Raw genomic sequence first — 18,415 nt, 5'->3', positions numbered from 1 at the left:
CTCCTTTTTATCAAGACATCAGCTGGGTAGCTAGCATGCAACTTCGTTTGAAAGAACTGGGTGATTTTGTTGACAGCACATCATACTGTCACCATTTGAATGACCCGCATTAGGGAGCAGCCTCAGGATGCCCAAGGTGCCACGGAAACAACCTTGGCTTCAGTGACCCATTGAAACTCCTGCCTCTTTCATGGCTGATGGGTCTCGCGCTGCAGGAGCTGCAGGCAAGACGAGGTTGTCAGAGGTTTACACTGACTGAGAAAGAGTCATTTGGCTGGAAGCACTCTATCCTCCTTGTCATGAGTGTCAGACTCCATCAATCACTTATTCTTTCAGCATCATCGATTGAGCACCTACTATGGGTTGGGATCTTTCTTGGGCTTATAAAAGTAAATTTTTATTTTATCATTTTATATATTTAAGGGGTAGGACTACAGGTTTCTTACATGCATATATTGGGTGGTGGTGAAGTCTGAGCTTTTAGAGTACCCATTACCCAAATAATGAACATTGTACCCAATAGGTAATTTTTCAACCCTTATCCTCCTTTTATCCTCCCACCTTTGGTACTCTCCAATGTCTATTAGTCGAAAAAGTGGATTTTTAAATGGCTGCTTTGCTCAAGGGCTCATGCAGACTAACAAAATGAGCAATTTACATTTAAGAAAAATCTACAACACAAACATACTTAGTTTCTATTTGTATACAAGAGAACGAATGCATGAACTCATTTACTCGTTTAACAAACGTTTGTTGACCCCCTTCTTGGAAATTTTTAGTAGTTTATAGACTCTGGAAATAGATTTCCATGATTAGGAGCCACATGGCCTTGGGAAATTAACTATTTTAAGGCATGCCTTTCTCATCCATAAATTAGGCTTCTATAATAGACACTACCTTATAGAAGTGTGATAAGGAGACAGTACATACAAAGGCATTTTGATCTGCCAGGAACTAAAGCTGATATGGATTCTTATTTAATCCATATAACAATCCTATAAGAAACTCATTATACAGAGGAAGAAACTGAGGCTTAGAGAGGTTAAGTAATTTATCCAAGGTGATACAAATAGAAAATGGGAAAGATTGGTATCCTTATGGGTCGGACTTCAGACGCTACACACTTAACCAGTTCACTTTACTGCCACCATGTAGAATGATATATGGCTGACCTGGAAATATATAGGACTTGAAATTTAGGTTTATTGGTGGGAGTGAATGGTCAGACTAGGAAGATAGGTGAAGATTAAGATTTGTAAAGTTACAGGGAGGTTATGCTAAGGAGGTTGTACTATCTTATAGGTAGTGGTGACTTCCAAAGGATTTTGAGCCAAGAAGTTGGAGGGTATTTTATCCTTTTAAAAGCTAATCTTGACATTTCCCAGTGTCACCACATTCTTCTCAGTCATTTCAGATGAAGGCACCTTATTCTTCTCTTGGGGCTAAATGTTGTTTATGTGGGCGAGAATTCTGGTAAATGAAGTGCTGGATTAGGAACAGAATTCAATGCAGTTAATTCCTAATCCTGGAACGAATAGCCCTGCGTCAGTAAGGTGTCCAGTTGCATGAACTCTGTGAGGTTCCCATGTCTATGAAAATTAAGGATCCTGCTGCTGCTGAACCACAAATATTCAGAGCTTCATCTCTGCCCTCTTTAATATCCACATAAGGGTGTAATATTTACTTAACCTAAATCCTTGGAACCTCTTCTGTGTACACATTGCTTCTCTCCTGAGTGGTGAAAGATAATGAGTCACCTACATTGATGAGATGGCCTGCATCAATGAAAGATGAGTTAGGATCTAGCTAATACCTAAGATATCTTGTCCACTCCTCATTCCACAACCAATACAGGTATCATCAATATGATGCTAAGACATGATGCTGTTGGTGAATCACGTTCAGCATGGTTTCTTGGGCAGCTGTTACCAATTGATTGACATTGGCACCGGGGATGAAAATTATTTGCCATCTGTGAGTTAAATGTCCTTGTTTCTTTTATTCACCTAAATTATTGGCCTGTATCTTTCAAGGGCATCCTCACTACTAAAATTTGCTACTCTTGCACAAATTACAGACGGTAAGGGGGGCCTTTCTCTAGTCTTTGTTCAGAGCCCAAATTTTTAATAGCTCTGATTTATTAAATACCTGCTTCATGTCAAGCCCAACACTCAAGAGGACTTATTCAAGGAGCAGTGGTACCAGGGGAGAAAAAAGCAGCACAATCAAAATTTTGAATTAAATACTAAAAGGAAAAGATGTGATTGAGATTTTATCTTGAGAAATTAATCAAAAATTATGAAAATAAATTTATTTGTATTTGACCATCAACAAAGTTACATCTTCATTTTAATCATGCCAAGGTTTTGAAAAGAATAAAGCAATCGATAAATATTTTTGCATACATTTTTCATATCAAGTCACGTAATAGCAAAGTAGTATATTCTTGACTGAAAGTGAATTTAACAGTAAAATCTGAAAGGGAGTCAATTTTAGAAAAGCTTTCTAGAGATTTATTAACTTTCCCAATAAGCTCTCTTGACCTTTTAATAAATAAATAATTTCTTCTGAAGCAGCTGTTGTCTCATCCTCCTTGTCAATTTTCTTTCCTGTTTCTTTTTTCAGCTTCATCAAGGGATACTTGACAAATAAAAATTGCATATATTTAAGGTGTTCAACTTTATGTTTTTATACTCCTATACAGTGTGAAATAATCACCAAAACCAATCTAATTAATGTATCTATCACCCACATAGTTACCATTTCCTTTTGTTTTCTTTTTTCTTTTCTTCCCTCCTTCCTTCCTCTTTCCTTTTCTTTCTTTGTCTCTCTTTTCCTTTCTTTCTTCTTTCTCTCTCCCACTCTCTTTGTTTATTTCAACACTTATAATCTACCCTTTAAGCAAATTTCAAGTATGCAATACAGTAAAGTTAACTATAGTCACATTGCTGTATACTAGATCTCCAGAATATATTCATCTTGCTTAACTGAATCTTTGTATCTTTGACCAACATCTCCCCATCCCCCCTCCCTCCTGCCCCTGGCATTTACCACTCTACTCTCTGCTTCTATGGGTTTGACTATTTTAGATTCCATAACTGGTCTAACTCTGCCAGGTTCTCATTTGGCCAACATTTTGGCACTCGATTCAAGCAGTTCTCCAATATCACTTTTGTAGCATCACTGATTTTTTTCATCTTTTGCAAGATCTGGAGTAGATTCATTCATTCTTCCCCAAAGATACATATTTACCAAGCACCTGCCATGTGCTCTTTCAGAAACTGGGATACAGTAGTGAATAAAATGATCCCAACATTCTTACCATCATGGGTCTTACATTCTTGTTTAGGAAGAGAGAGTATAAACAAAGTGCCATGGAGAAAGGTGAGAAAGGGGATAGAGAGTATGTAATATGTGCTAACAATGGGAGGCAGTTGCAGGTTTAGAAATAATGGTCTGGGTTGGTGTATTAATCTTTTACCGTGTAACAAATTATCTCAGGACATAGTGGCTTAGAACAACAAATATATACTATCTCTCAGTTTCTCATGTAAGGAATTTGGGAGCAGCATGTATGGGTGTTTCTGGCTTGAAGTCTCTCATGAGGTTGTAGTCAAGATGGCAGTTAGGAATGTAGTATTATCTGAAGACTCAACTAGGGCTGGAGAATCCACTTCCCAGATTACTCACTCTGAGGGTGTTGGCAGAAGGAATCAGTACTTCCCTGCTGCTTGCAGGCCTCTATGGGTTCTTTAGTATCCTCACAACATGGCAGCTGGCTTCTTCCAGAACCAGAGGTCCAAGGAAGAGCAAGGCAGAGCCAAAGTGCCTTTGGCCTTGCCTTAGAAGTCAGGTTCTGTTGTTTCTGCATTGTCCTAGTGATTGCAGTCATTCCTATTGAATGTGGGAGGGGATGATACATAGTGTGAATACCATGCCGCAAGGCTCGTTGGGGCCATATTTGAGGCTGGCTACCACAGTGAGCTACACTGATAAGGAGATCTTTGAGCATCATATTAACCATGGATTTTCAGATTTCAACATCTGTCAAACAAAAAAGACTTAACAAAGATTCAACAGGCTTGACTAATTCTAGTATGTATAGATTTGTCTAGGAACCAATTTTGTAAGTGTTCAGTTCACTAATGCATATTTTCAAATCATATAAACACTTTTGTTTCCATCTATAATTCTGCAACTGTGGGTCTTGTATAACAAGATCAAGGTTTATTAGGACACCTAGGTTACATTTTATTTTTCACAGATACCACGAGGGAGTAGGTGCTTTTATCTCCACTTTAGAGATAAAGAAATGGAGATGGATGGAAAATGATTCCCAAAGCCACACAGCTGGCAAGTAGCAAACTTGGGACTTGAAGCCATGCCTGTCTGGCTCAAAAGTCCCCATTCCATGCACAGCGACTCTCTACCTATCCAGATGTTACTTCATATTTCAAACAGCTAGTCATTTACAGCAGATCAATGTATTATTCTGTTTCCTCACCTACAGCTTTATCAAGCAGTAAAGGTGAATTCTTGCTAAATGGAAACTTTGTTGTCACAATGGCCAAAAGGGAAATTCGCATTGGGAATGCTGTGGTAGAGTACAGTGGGTCCGAGACTGCCGTAGAAAGAATTAACTCAACAGATCGCATTGAGCAAGAACTTTTGCTTCAGGTAAAAACTTGACCATGAGCCCACCACCCTTTTCTTCTGCTTGGCATTACTAAGCCCACCCAGTTCGTTTCTGTTTTGTCCACACATTCTAGGTTTTGTCGGTGGGAAAGTTGTACAACCCTGATGTACGCTATTCTTTCAATATTCCAATTGAAGATAAACCTCAACAGTTTTACTGGAACAGTCATGGGCCATGGCAAGCATGCAGTAAACCCTGCCAAGGTATCTGCTTTGAATTTGAGTTCTGGGGATTTGAGAAGTTTATTTTATTTATTTATTTATTTTTAATAACAGCCAAATGCATGCAAACTGCAAACCCTTCTGTCTGCATACGTTCTCTAATCTCTTTTCTTTGAATGTGTCTGGTCATTTTTGGCTGGGAAGTTGAACTTTTTAAGGGATTCAAGAAATTTTAGGTTTCTTCATCCTAAGAAATTTTTGTACACATGTGTAGAACCAAGCAAAAATCACCTCCGCCATTGTAATTTTCCAGAGCATGGTTTTAGTAGTCATAGCATATGTTATTTATTTTGTTTTCTTTTGTCTAAATGAGGAGTCAGCAAACCACAGCCAGTAGGCCAAATCCAGCCTACCGCCTACTTTTTTTTTCTTTTTCTTTTTCTTTTCTTTTTTTTTTATTTTTTACTTTTTTGACATGGTGTCTTGCTCTGTCGCCCAGGCTGGAGTGCAGTGGCACAGTCTCAGCCCACTGCAACCTCTGCCTCCCTGGTTCAAGCAATTCTCATGCCTCAGTCTCCCGAGTAGCTGGGATCACAGGTGCATGCCACCATGCCCGGGTAATTTTTGTGTTTTTGGTAGAGAACGGGTTTCACCATGTTAGCCAGGCTGTTCTCAAACATCTGACCTCAGATGATCCGCCCACCTCAGCCTCCCAAAATGCTGGGATTACAGGTTTGAGCCACTGTGCCCGGCCTACCTACTTTTACAAATAAAGTTTTATTGGAACACAGTCATGACAATTTTGTTTATGTATTGCCTGTGAGTGGCTGCTTTTGCCCTGTAATGTCAGGGTTGAATAGTGCAACAGATATCATACGCTCTGAAGATATTTACTGTCTAGCTCTTTAGAGAAAATGCTTGCCAATCCGGGGTCTAAATAGTTTATGGAATAGATTATTTTCCCTGAATAATTTTTTTTTCCCTTTCTGCTTAGGGGAACGGAAACGAAAACTTGTTTGCACCAGGGAATCTGATCAGCTTACTGTTTCTGATCAAAGATGCGATCGGCTGCCCCAGCCTGGACACATTACTGAACCCTGCGGCACAGACTGTGACCTGAGGTGGGCCACTGTTTTCTCAAGGCCTTTATTACTGAATTGTGAGAGTCTTGCAGGAGGTCCCAGCAGGAGAAGCAAAAGGAGGGGATGCTGGTCTTTAGTTCCCCTTTCTTGTGTTTCAGTGAAATAAGCTTTAACCAATTCTCCATCCCTCTGGAACTGATTATCCAAGACATACATGTGCAGATTTCTTGTTCACCTAAGAATTAAAAATAGCTAATAGAGTATGGCACTTGCCAAAAAAACATTCAGTTGATCCTCACAACTTGCTGGGTAGGTATTAGCATTATGATTGAGTCACATTGTACGTGAAAACTTGTTTTGAAAGTCAAAAGAAAAGGGGGAGAACCTCATCCCTCAAAGTACCCATAATGACCTATATCTACCGAGAGTGTATACCACCCAGTAGAAGAACTCCTACACACCTGAAAGTTGCAGTACACTAAGGTAGCGTCATGGAAGAAACAAGAAGAAAATGTATATATGGATGTCTGAGATATTCAAACAATTCTGTGTTTAAGAAAAGTGTAAAATCCGAGGTAGGAAATACTGGGTGGGTAGAGCATTCTGAAGCTTTTCTATTTGCCTGCAAGGTTGACTGTGTCATATTGAAATATTAAGTAGTCGGGGCTTGCATTTTATACTCTGCATAACAGTTAAATGCAGTTAAGGTGAGTTGCTGTTTTGTCCTCCTTTTAAGAAGGGAAATTCAGTGGAGAGTGGTATAGGAATGTGTTAAGGTCTCACCATTTATAAGCAGGAAAGTGAATACTTAAGCACTTTGAAGGCTCCACATTACAATGCCAAATCCTATCAAAGGGTGTTGGCTGCCTGTAGTGCTTTAGTGCAGATTATGAGGCCTACTTGAGGCTCTGAGAAAATAGAGGAGTTCTGAGATTGACTACTAATGTCTGCCATGGAAGTGAGAGGAGCAGTTATGGTACGAGTGTCATATTTTTGCCAGTTCTGACTGAAGGCTCTGACTTCAAAGCCCAGGATCTTTCTAGCCTCTATCCAGTGTCACTGACTTTCTAGCTCATTGCCCTAGTGAAATTGGCTTGCCAAAATATATTGACAAAAGTCATTGTAAAAAAAAAAAAAAAAAAACAGGAAGACATTAAAAGGCAGACATTTATACTAGGCAATATTCTTGTTGTAGATAGTGTCCATATAAACCCATTGTTTCAGCCAATTGAGTTAAATTAAAGTTCAAGTCTCTTCAGGAAAAAATAATTAGTTAACTAACCGCTAAACTGAATTAATCACTAAAGTTTGGGGAAAAAAATGAATTGGTGGATGGATTCCTTGAGGCACAACCTTAATAAATTGAGAATGGTGACATTTTCTGAGTAGCCTTATATCAAATTATCACTATATTCCCCAGTACTCTGTAATGGTTATGGTAATAGAGTCAACCATTTACTAAGAACTATTTTTTTAACAGTTATATATTATCCTATTAATATTCTTTTACTAATAGGATAGTTCTTATATTATCCCATTATCTATTATCCTGTTAATATAATTAATACCCTACTAATTCTTCAAACAACATTATGATTTATATATTATTATTCTTACCACTTTACAAATAAGGAAAATAGAGGCTGAGAGTCGTTAAACAAATTGCACAAGCTCACACAATGAGTTAGTGGAGTGACGGAAATCTAAATCTGCACCTAGATCCTGTGCTTAAACCCTAGGAGAGAGTTATTTTTATTCTTAATTCAGTTATAATGATGAGTGTTACTCATGGATTCTATTCTGGGTAGCTTCTCTTCCTTTGTGAAAAGAAATAATTCCCATGAGTTTTTTTGCCCCATCCCTGTTCCCTACCTTGCTTGGAGCCCCTTACCTGTTTTTTCTCCACTGATTGAATCAGAACGGGACGGTTGAGTCTCTGATGATAACTATAGATACAGCAGAACTCCTGCCTACAGTGCTAAGTATGTTCCTATGATCGCACAGATGGTGGATTTATACATAGCATTGCGAATAATAGAATGTGATCTAAAAAATAAATAATTCTTTAAGAACCCTCTTTTTAAGTTTACCCATGGAGCACCAATTTGAGGGTGGAGATAATGTTTGAGCTGTTATTTTGAAAAACTATTTTTCACTTTGAGCAGATTCCACAGTGAGCCACTATTTAATTTGTGATCATGCTGGCTTATGTGGTGTTCTCCAAAGTTTCCCCTGCATTGGAAGCCTTTAGACATAAAATGTAAACAGTGCTTATAAAGCTAATACATTAAAAGGTACCCCTGAAGCCATGAGTTTTTGTGTAAAATGATGCAAAAGATCTCAAATAGATTTCCGCTCATTGGTTTATGTGGAGTTACATGATACTTAAAACTTGGTTGGAGAATGAAACACCAAGGATAATGATGATAATAATAATAATAAATTGTAACAGGAATAGCTACTTTTCTTGAATGTCTGCCTTATGTGTGAAATGCTACACATGGCTTGCCTCACTCAATCCCCCAAATATCCCAGTGAAATAGATTCTGTTTCCCTCCATTTCACAGGTGAGGAAACTGAGGCTTAGTGAAGCTAAGTGACTCAACTAGGGTCACTTAATTGACACTCACATCCAGGTCTTTCTGATTCCATAGTTCATCCTCTGATTTTTATTAAAAATAATGTCACAATACCTAGGTGTAATTAGGGCTTCAGTTCTTTGTGTTTCATATAGTAGGTATGCTAGCACACTAAGCTATTCTAAATTCTAAATTTCCCATTTGGAGAAAGTCACTATTTTTTTGACACTTAACTTTTATATACACTCTACTCAGACCAAACAAGGACAGCACGTCAGATCATAGGCCAATGGTAATAATAGCACCTCTAATTAAAGAAAAGGTAAAGGGATTATGTCCAGGTCTTTTGGTAGATATGAAGATCATAGGGTTAGGAATTTTAAAATGCAAAGAAAAACCAGGAGTTTAGGATTAGTTTCCAAGGCCTCATTAGGCAGGTGCATGCTCATTCCTAAAATTAACCAGAAGATCATGCCTATTTGTCAGCTTTTAAATGCGTAGCTTACTGGCCTGTATAGATTGTTGGGAAAATAAAATCGTTCACTGAAAAATACACCGACACAAACCAAGCCTAAATAAGGTGTTCTATCTTGCATCTATCAAACTGACAGTCAATATAACCATGATTTATAGTAATTATTGTCAAGTAGCTGTGTCCAAAACTGAAAGACTGAAGAGAGGATTGTTACTGATTGGTCAAACTCTGAAATAGCTTTTCCAAATGCATGGTTGTGGATCACTCATTTTGAACGATGATCCATGGCACATCAGTATGTCTGACAAGACTTACCAAGAATCTCCTTCCCCATGTGGAGGTTAATAATGCTGATCAACATTTTGAAGGCCTTGAAAAGTTCTGTAATATATAAAACCTTTTGAATTCAGTCGTTCTTAAAATTATTTAATCCCACATTTTCCCCTGCAATAAAAACACACAGGCTTACACTTTTTTTTCTCAGTTTCTACTTATTAACAATACTTTGGAATATGGTTTCCTGAAATATAGTATTAAAATACAATTGTATTTTATGTCCCTTGAAATGAACTAAATGAACACGAAACGTTGAAGACCACCATCCAGGGAGAGACTACAAAGCAGGGGGTAGCATTTTGAGAACTTTTCTAAGGCTGTGCTATGCCCTTTCCATAGACTCTTCAAGATTCTCTGATCAGATTCTGGGGATGATGTTACTGTCAGGGGCACTTGAGCCACTCTGCCATGCTAAGCTGCTGGCATGTTTTCTTGTGGAGGCAGGACACCTTCCTTCTTCATCCAGGATGGAAAATAACCTTTCCACAAGGAAATGGTGACGAAGGCAAAGAGAAGGTAGCCAAGAATCAAAGGGCAGATGAAAGTTCCAGATGCTTCTGTTGAATTGGGCCACATTTTTGCCACACTTCCTGAAGGAAGTGAGAGTTTGCCCCACTACACTGTGACAGGATGAGATAAAGCATTGTTTTACAATTTCTCATTGAACATGTTCCGGGTTAGAACAAAATCCCCCAAATATGGTGTCACTCTATTGGAAAATCTCCATAGCCCACTTTACTTGCCAGATGGTCAACTCTGACCTACTTTTGGGCATTCATGAGAAATTCCAAGATAAGCATGAGGCCAGAACTCTTTTTTACCCTGAGTTCTACCCTGGACAGGTACACATGGAAGTAGTCTCAGGACATTGGTAACCAACAAACCACACAATTTCTAAGCAGTGACGAGTGAACAGTCAAGAGTGAAATCCAATGAAGAGTACAAGGAAATCACCCTTTTTGGATTTCTAAATCTAATCAACAAAATACATTTTAAGGTCGTTTATTTAGAATATTCTATTTAGTTTAAGAATATTATTTATTTTCTTTTTAAATTTAAGCACTGCTGATCATATTCCTAGGGTATTAAAAGAACCAGACGATTGGCCAGCACACACTGAATACCTACTATGTCCCCCCATAATCTCATTACAGGTAGTATGGATACAAAGGTGACAGAGATTTATAGATTCAAATCTGATTTTAAAATGTATAATTGAATTGTATAAAATATAGTCCATGTCTTCAAGGAATTTAAGAGCCTTTATTTATAGATAATAATGTACACAGGTTTTAATACACTTGAAAAAAAATTTTTTTTCCTTTTGGTAGCTTGAATTTCAGATTGACTATCGGGGTAAAATCATCACAAAGATAACACCTCTGGCTGTCATTCTGTGACTTCTATGTACATTGGCAGCCATGAAAAACACATGGATATGTTGGGTTAAAATTAGATTTTAGCAACTGACTGTGGCTTTGAGCTTCATGGTATTCGAGTTAAGAAAGAAAAAAGAACTCAGCTCTTCTATGAATACCAGTTGACTATAGATAAGGCATATATTTTTAACAGAAATGTTGGTTTTGCCCCATTATTTTTGCATAGGTGGCATGTTGCCAGCAGGAGTGAATGTAGTGCCCAGTGTGGCTTGGGTTACCGCACATTGGACATCTACTGTGCCAAATATAGCAGGCTGGATGGGAAGACCGAGAAGGTTGATGATGGTTTTTGCAGCAGCCATCCCAAACCAAGCAACCGTGAAAAATGCTCAGGGGAATGTAACACGGGTGGCTGGCGCTATTCTGCCTGGACTGAAGTAAGTTGGCTCTCACTCAAAGAGTCTTCTTGGATGCTGTCTGATTAGTTGATGGTGGCTCCTTGCAGGTGTGTAAGCCCCATTTAGGCTGTGTGGAAGAGATGACCGTGATTGATTTGTAATGCCTGACCCCATTCAAGCTTTCCAGAATAGAGTAGCATGGTTGATTTGTAATGTCTGACATGGGCATGACGTGTGAAAAATTGGAAGAAGTGGAACAACTCAACTGATTTCTTTTGCATACTCTACAAGCCATTTCCAGTTTTATTTTTATATGCCAATGAGCTAATTTTGAGTTTAATTATAAACCTGGTAAGCAAACTGATAACATGAAAAGATCTCCACCAAAATAACAACTAGAGTTGGCCAGCTTGTGTGTTTGTTTCTTAAGAGCTGGAAGAGACAACATAGCCAGGATCTTCAGCATACTTTATAAGAAACTTAGCAACAGTTTTATTTATTTATTTTGTCCCTACAGTGTTCTAAAAGCTGTGACGGTGGGACCCAGAGGAGAAGGGCTATTTGTGTCAATACCCGAAATGATGTACTGGATGACAGCAAATGCACACATCAAGAGAAAGTTACCATTCAGAGGTGCAGTGAGTTCCCTTGTCCACAGTGGAAATCTGGAGACTGGTCAGAGGTAAGATGGGAGGGCTGTTATTTCCCCTAGGTCATCTCTTACGTTCTAGTTCTGGTGCTCTCTGTCTGTTTAAGACAAACCCTTGTGCACCTTTCTCCCACCTCTCCCTTTCTCCCTTGTCTCCCTTGAGAAAACAACTCCAGTTCTCTGCCTGCACCATGACTGTCGTACTGGATGTAACTAGTCTACCAGTGACCTCAGGGCACTTTGGGCTTGGCTAGATCACTCACTGTTGTAGCTTCTGTTGTGATTTTGAAGTTCCAGTCCATCACCTTCCCTCCTCTTTGAGCCCTAGCTAAGTCACTGAAAGGAAATCATGGATTTATTAATCATAAAGCTATACTAGCTCACATCTGAAGTCAACATGAAGTTTCCTACTTCCTTGTCTTTGAAATAAGAGAATTAGACCCCAGGGAGTGACCTCTCTGACTTACCCATCCAACTGCAAGAAAAAGAAATAAAACTTGGAAAAAAAAAAAAAAGAAAAGAAATGGACCAGACTGAGTATTCCAGATTTATGCCTTTCTCATCCTTTACTTTATGAAGCACAAGGCAAACCCTCCATTGCTTAGCACAGATGGTCCCAGGACAACAAGAGAAAGAAGATGCAGCCTCTTTCTTGCTTTTATGATATAGTATTAGCACTCACTATTAACACAGCCCAGTGTTAACACAGCCCAAGGAGATTCTTACCAAGCAAGGGCTCACTCCACGTTCCTTAAGGGGAAGAAGGGAAATAAGAAATACGAAACAGAAGTTTCCTTTTTAATGGGCCAAATCAGGAATATGGGGAAAGAAAAAGTCTCCCTGCTACAGCTCCTACATCCATGCTCTTATCCCATCCTTATAAGTGCAGTATTAACTGCTTATTTTCACCATCAAATAAATCTGAAAAGGATACTCTTAATGCCCCTGAAATGGTAGTCAATTAACAGTGTATTTGATTAACAGTGTCTGATTCCTGGACAAATGAACTGCAAACCTAGTGCTTTAGTTCTAGGTTAACAAATTACCTTTGCTTAAAAATCTCTAGTATTTGGTTAAAAAAAGATAAGTAGTAGGTTTAAATTTTACTTAGATAGCTAATACTAAAATATAATTTCAAACTAAGTAACAGACCTTTGCAATAATATGCGATAAAATGGGGGTTGGGAGATCAAACTGTAAATACACTATAATCCAAAGTTGCTTAAAAAGACTGGAAAGAAAATAATAGAATATTGATAATGGTTATCCTTGGGTAGCGAGATTTTGGATCATTATAATTTTTTCATTTATGTTTTTCTACAGTTTTCAAATTTTCCACAGTAAGTATGGATAAAATGATGATTACATTTGGCATTTATTAAATGAACATTGTGCCAAGAGCTTTACTTGTATTTGTTTCATTTAGTTTTCACAACCCTTTGCAGTAGACACTAATTCTCATTTTACAGATGAGAAAATTGAGGTTCAGAGAGATCTTGTGACTGGTTATATAAGTGTTAAAACCTAGGTTGATGTGATTTATAATTCCCCATGCTTAACTCCTATGCTATAAAATTATGAATGTTGTTTTTCAAATTTTATAGCATGGAGCTATGTTGAGTTTATTTTGTGCTTGAAACTGGCCCAGAGACTATAAATATAGAATGAATGAATAAATGAACGAACAAAAGGAAAAAAATGAGGCTTAGTATATTTACAAATTGCTATGGGAGAGTGATTGCTGTGGGAAAAGGACACACCTGTTCCTACTGATCAATAAATAACCCCAGAAACCACAACACATTGATCAGAAATGACCCTGACCAGCTCCGCTTTTCATTACAGTGCTTGGTCACCTGTGGAAAAGGGCATAAGCACCGCCAGGTCTGGTGTCAGTTTGGTGAAGATCGATTAAATGATAGAATGTGTGACCCTGAGACCAAGCCAACATCTATGCAGACTTGTCAGCAGCCGGAATGTGCATCCTGGCAGGCGGGTCCCTGGGGACAGGTATTTTGAACGATAAGATTCTTAACTGCTACATTCTTTCCTTATTATCTGGAGAGGACTTGCAAAGGAGCATTCCAGTGGTGGAGATTTAACCGCTGTGCCGGGTGGCATGCAGGACACCTCCATGGCGCTGGATCAAGCACATGTAACTCTGCAACCATTTTGCCCCCCTTCCAAGGATTGCTGCCTGCCCTCCTGGAGCTGATTACCCTTTTACAGACCCACGTGCCTATCTTTGCCCTTTAGCTTGAGCAGAGGAGCGTTTGAACAAATTCACAACAGATTTCATGTCTGGCTGATGTTATCTTCTAGCGTGCCTCTGTGGGTCTGTTACAGAGGGTGATCCAGCACCAGAGTCTCTGGCAGGAAGGTCTGGAATGAGATTTGGAAAAGATATTTTGGCTCCCAATGTCACAATTACAAAGCTCACCTCTCATAAATAAGCCAGACTCTTCAAACATAATTAATTAGATCAAAGGTTGCAAAACCCTCATGCTTGGAAATAATCTTTTCCGAGTCCTCTAGTCTGTAGGTTCCACAGTCTTAACTTGAGCTATTCTTAAAGGAGAGAGTGAAAGTCTCCCTTGGGCTTGCATCTGAGAAGCCACTACTCTCGGAATTAAGTCCTTCCTAATATAGAAGCAGAAGCGTTCAGGGTACTATTTAAGTAGCACTCTCAGTTCCCATTAGAAGTAGAACAGCTGTCTGCTGTCACTTACGTAATCTCTTGAAGAATGACCCTCCCTTCACCCTGACCAGCCACAGCCACTCAGTCTTTTAGCCTCTATCTTCATTTCCAAATATGCATGCAACAAGTGGAAGCAGTTTTATTATGGCACCCTTACAATTTCTATCACTGATATGGGCACTTTTCTGAATCTTCCCCATTTCATAGCATCCACAGTCCAAATAGCCAATCATGTCTGAATTAATAGGGAGAGTTCACTTATACTTCTAATCTCATCTTCTTTTTTTCTGTATCTGCATAACTTTTAGGGAATAATAAGAGGAGGAGAACACAGCTTAGGGTCACTGTCAAGATCTGAATATAACATCTATTAGAATTGACAGGCCTGTTTTTCATCTGTCTCTACACCAGGCCATTCCTAGCACATCTTATAATCAGAGATCTTTTTTTTCCTTGAACTGAACATGCAGTTCAGGGGAACAGTTTTTTGGAGGTGTTATTTAAGGGTCGTAAATGTTCATAAGAGAAATTTTGCAAAATGTAATTCAGCAAAAAGAAGAAAACCAAACCCAGTCCTACCTCTACACTGAAGAAATTAGTTGTTGCTAACATGTTTATGATTTGCTTCTAATATTTTTTTAAATTAATATTGTGACTGTACTCTGCCAATTGTTTGTTTTAATGGAAGTGAAACTCACATAATACAAAATGAACCATTTTAAAGTGAACAAATCAGTGGCATTTAGCATATTCTTAATGTTTTGCAACTACCACCTTTACCTAGTTACGAAATTTCATCACCCCAAAAGGAAACCTTGTATACATTAAGCCAGGGGTCCCCAACTCCTGGGTCATGGGCCATGGGCCATGGCCTGTAAAGAACCAGGCTGCACAGCAACAGTTGAGTGGTGGATAAGCATTACTGCCTGAGCTCCACCTCCTGTCAGATCAGCGGCAGCATTGGATTCTCATAGGAGTGCAAACCATATTGTGAACTGTGAGATCTAGGTTGTGAACTCCTTATGAGAATCTAATGTCTAATGATCTGAGGTGGAACAGTTTCATCCCAAAACCACCCCCCCCACCCCATCTGTGGAAGATATCTTCCATGAAACTGGTCCTGGGTGCCCAAAAGTCTGGGGACCACTGAACTAAGCAATTGTTCCCCACCCCACTCTTCCCTCAGTCCCTGGCAACCACCAGTCTGCATTGTGTTTATGGATTTACCTATTCTGGACATTTCATAGAAATGGAATCATGCAATTTGTGGCCTTTTGTGTCTAACTTCTTTCACATACTGCAGTGTTTTCTAGATTCATCTATATTGTAGCATGTATCAGTACTTGGCCAAAGAATATTCCATTGTATGGCTATACCAAAATTTGTTTATCCATTTATCCCTCAATGGCCATTTCGGTTGTTCTACCTTTGGCTATTGTGAATAGTGCTGCTATGAATATTTATTTCAGGCATTTATTTCAGTACCTGACTTCACTTCTTTTGGACGTGTATCTAGGATTGGAGTTGCTGAATCATACAGTAATTCTGAGTTTAACTTTTTTTTTTTTTTTTTTTTTGAGACAGAGTCTCACTCTGTCACCCAGGCTGGTGTGCAGTGGCGCCATCTCAGCTCATGGCAACCTCTGCCTCCTGGGTTCAAGCGATTCTCCTGCCTCAGCCTCCTGAGTAGCTGGGATTACAGGTGTGTGCCACCACGCCCAGCTAATTTTTTGTATTTTTAGTAGAGACGGGGTTTCACCGTGTTAGCCAAGATGGTCTCTATCTCCTGACCTCGTGATCTGCCCACTCTGGTCTCCCAAAGTGCTGGGATTATAGGCCTAAGCCACCGTGCCCGGCTCTGGGTTTAACTTTTTAACTACCAAATGATGTTCTACAGCAACCGCATAATTTTGCATTTTTATTATCATATAATACAAGGGTTCCATTCTCTCCACATCCTCGCCAAAATTGTTATTTTCCCTTTTTAAAATTCCAAGTAAGATAAATTTATCTTACTATGGTTTTGATTTGTATTTCCCTAATAACAAAAGATATTGATCATCTTTCCATGTGCTTGTTGGTCATTTGAATATATCTTCCTTGGAGAAGTGTCTATTCAACTTCTTTGCCAATTTTTTAAAAAAACATGAATTGTGTTAATAGTAAAATAAAACTCATCATAGAATTTCTCTCAACTATTTTAAATGTATAGTTCAACAATGTTCCTTTTCTCATTTTTTGATCTGTTTTTCTCATTGTTCTTGAGTTGTAGGTTCTAGATGTCAATTCCTTATCAGAGATATGATTTGCAAATATTTCCCCCATCCCCTGTGTTGCCTTTTTACTTTGTTGATAGTGTCCTTTAATGCACAAGGTTTTAAATTATGATGTAGTCCAATTTGTCTATTTTCTGTTGCCCTTGTTTATGATGTCAAAGAAGTCATTGCCGAATCCAATGTCATAAAGCTTTTCTGCCATTTTTTAAAAGAATTTTCTAGTTTTAGCTCTTATGTTTGGGCCACTGATCCATTTTGGGTTAATTATTGTATATAGCATAAGGCAGGATTCCAACATCATGCTTTTGCATGTAGGTATCCAGTTGTCTCAACACCACTTGCTGAAGAGGCTGTTCTCCCTCCATTGAGTGGTCTTGGCACTCTTGTTGAAAGTCACTTGTCCATAGATATATGGGTTTATTTCTGGACTCTAGATTTTATGTCAGTAGTCTATACATCTATTCTTATGCCAGTAGACTGTTTTGATCACTGTAGTACGTTTTGAAATTGTGAAGTATGATTCCCCCAGCTTTGTTCTTTTTCAATATCATTTTGGCTATTTGGGGTCTCTTGTCGTTCCGTATGAATTTGAGAATCCGCTTTTTCATTTCTGCAAAAATGCTATTAGCATTTTGATTGGGATTTCACTGAATCTGTGGGTTAATTTGGGGAATATTGTCACCTTAGCAATACTAAATCTTTTAATCCATAGACATGTAATATCTTTTTATTTATTTAGGTCTTCTTTAATTTCTTGAGCAAAGTTTTATAGTTTTTAGTGTAGAAAGCCTTTACCTCCTTGTTTAAGCTTGTTCCTAGGTATTTCTTTCTTTTGGATGCTGCTGTAAATTGAATTATTTTTTTAAATTTACTTTTGGGATTGTTCATTGCTGATGTATAGAAACACAATAGGCTTTTCTGTTTATCTTGTATCCTTCAATGTTGCTAAATTTGTTTATTAGCTGTACTAATAGTTGTAATGGATTCTTGGGATTCCAATGTATAGTATGATGACATCTGCAAATAGAATTAGTTGTACTTCTTCCTTCCCACTTTCTTTGCATGTCTTTTATTAATATTTCTTTTTCTTTCCTAATTTCTCTGGCTAGAACTTCCAGTACAATGATGAACAGCAGTGGTGAAAGCGGGCATCCTTGTCATGTTTCTGATCTTGTGGGGAAAAGTTTTTACTCTTCTACTATTGAGTATGGTGTTAGCTGTGGGTTTTTTTCCTAACTGCTCTTTATGATGTTGAATAAGTTCCCTTTTATTGCTAGATTTCTGAATTGTTTTATCATGAAAAGATGTTGAATTTTGTCATATGGTTTTCTTTAATTTAGATAATCATGTTTTTTTTTCCATTGTTCTATTAACGTAATGTATTGCACTGATTGATTTTCTTATGTTGGGCCAGCCTTATGTTCCTGGACTAAATCCCACTTGGCCATGAGGTACTATCCTTTTAGTATGCTATTGGATTCAATTTGTTAGTACTTTGTTGAGGATTTTTACATCTGTATAAGCAATATTAATCTGGTGTGTGTGTGTGTTGTCTTCGGCTATGGTGTTAGGGTAATACTGGCCTCATAGAATAAGTTAGGATGTGTTCTCCTATTCTTTGATTTTTTTTTTTCTGAAAGCATTTGAAAGGGATTGGTATTAATGTTTATTTAAATGTTTGGTAAA

General features: G+C 38.3%; 1 protein-coding gene across 3 annotated transcripts in view; it reads left to right on the top strand.

Moving 5' to 3' along the window:
- Positions 1-18,415, top strand: part of ADAMTS9 (ADAM metallopeptidase with thrombospondin type 1 motif 9) — a 175,637-nt gene that overhangs the window by 61,150 nt on the left and 96,072 nt on the right. For all 3 annotated transcript variants that reach the window (XM_003811598.6, XM_063602800.1, XM_003811597.5), the window contains 6 exons: positions 4,511-4,677; positions 4,770-4,899; positions 5,852-5,978; positions 10,935-11,145; positions 11,624-11,788; positions 13,601-13,765. In XM_003811598.6, the coding sequence (XP_003811646.2) occupies positions 4,511-4,677; positions 4,770-4,899; positions 5,852-5,978; positions 10,935-11,145; positions 11,624-11,788; positions 13,601-13,765 (965 nt within the window). The remainder of the gene's footprint in view (positions 1-4,510; positions 4,678-4,769; positions 4,900-5,851; positions 5,979-10,934; positions 11,146-11,623; positions 11,789-13,600; positions 13,766-18,415) is intronic.

The sequence above is a fragment of the Pan paniscus genome, chromosome 2 (assembly GCF_029289425.2).
Source record: "Pan paniscus chromosome 2, NHGRI_mPanPan1-v2.0_pri, whole genome shotgun sequence".
NCBI lineage: Eukaryota > Metazoa > Chordata > Mammalia > Primates > Hominidae > Pan > Pan paniscus.
The sequence above is the reverse complement of the archived record's forward strand: the minus strand, read 5'-3'. Positions and strand labels throughout refer to the sequence as shown.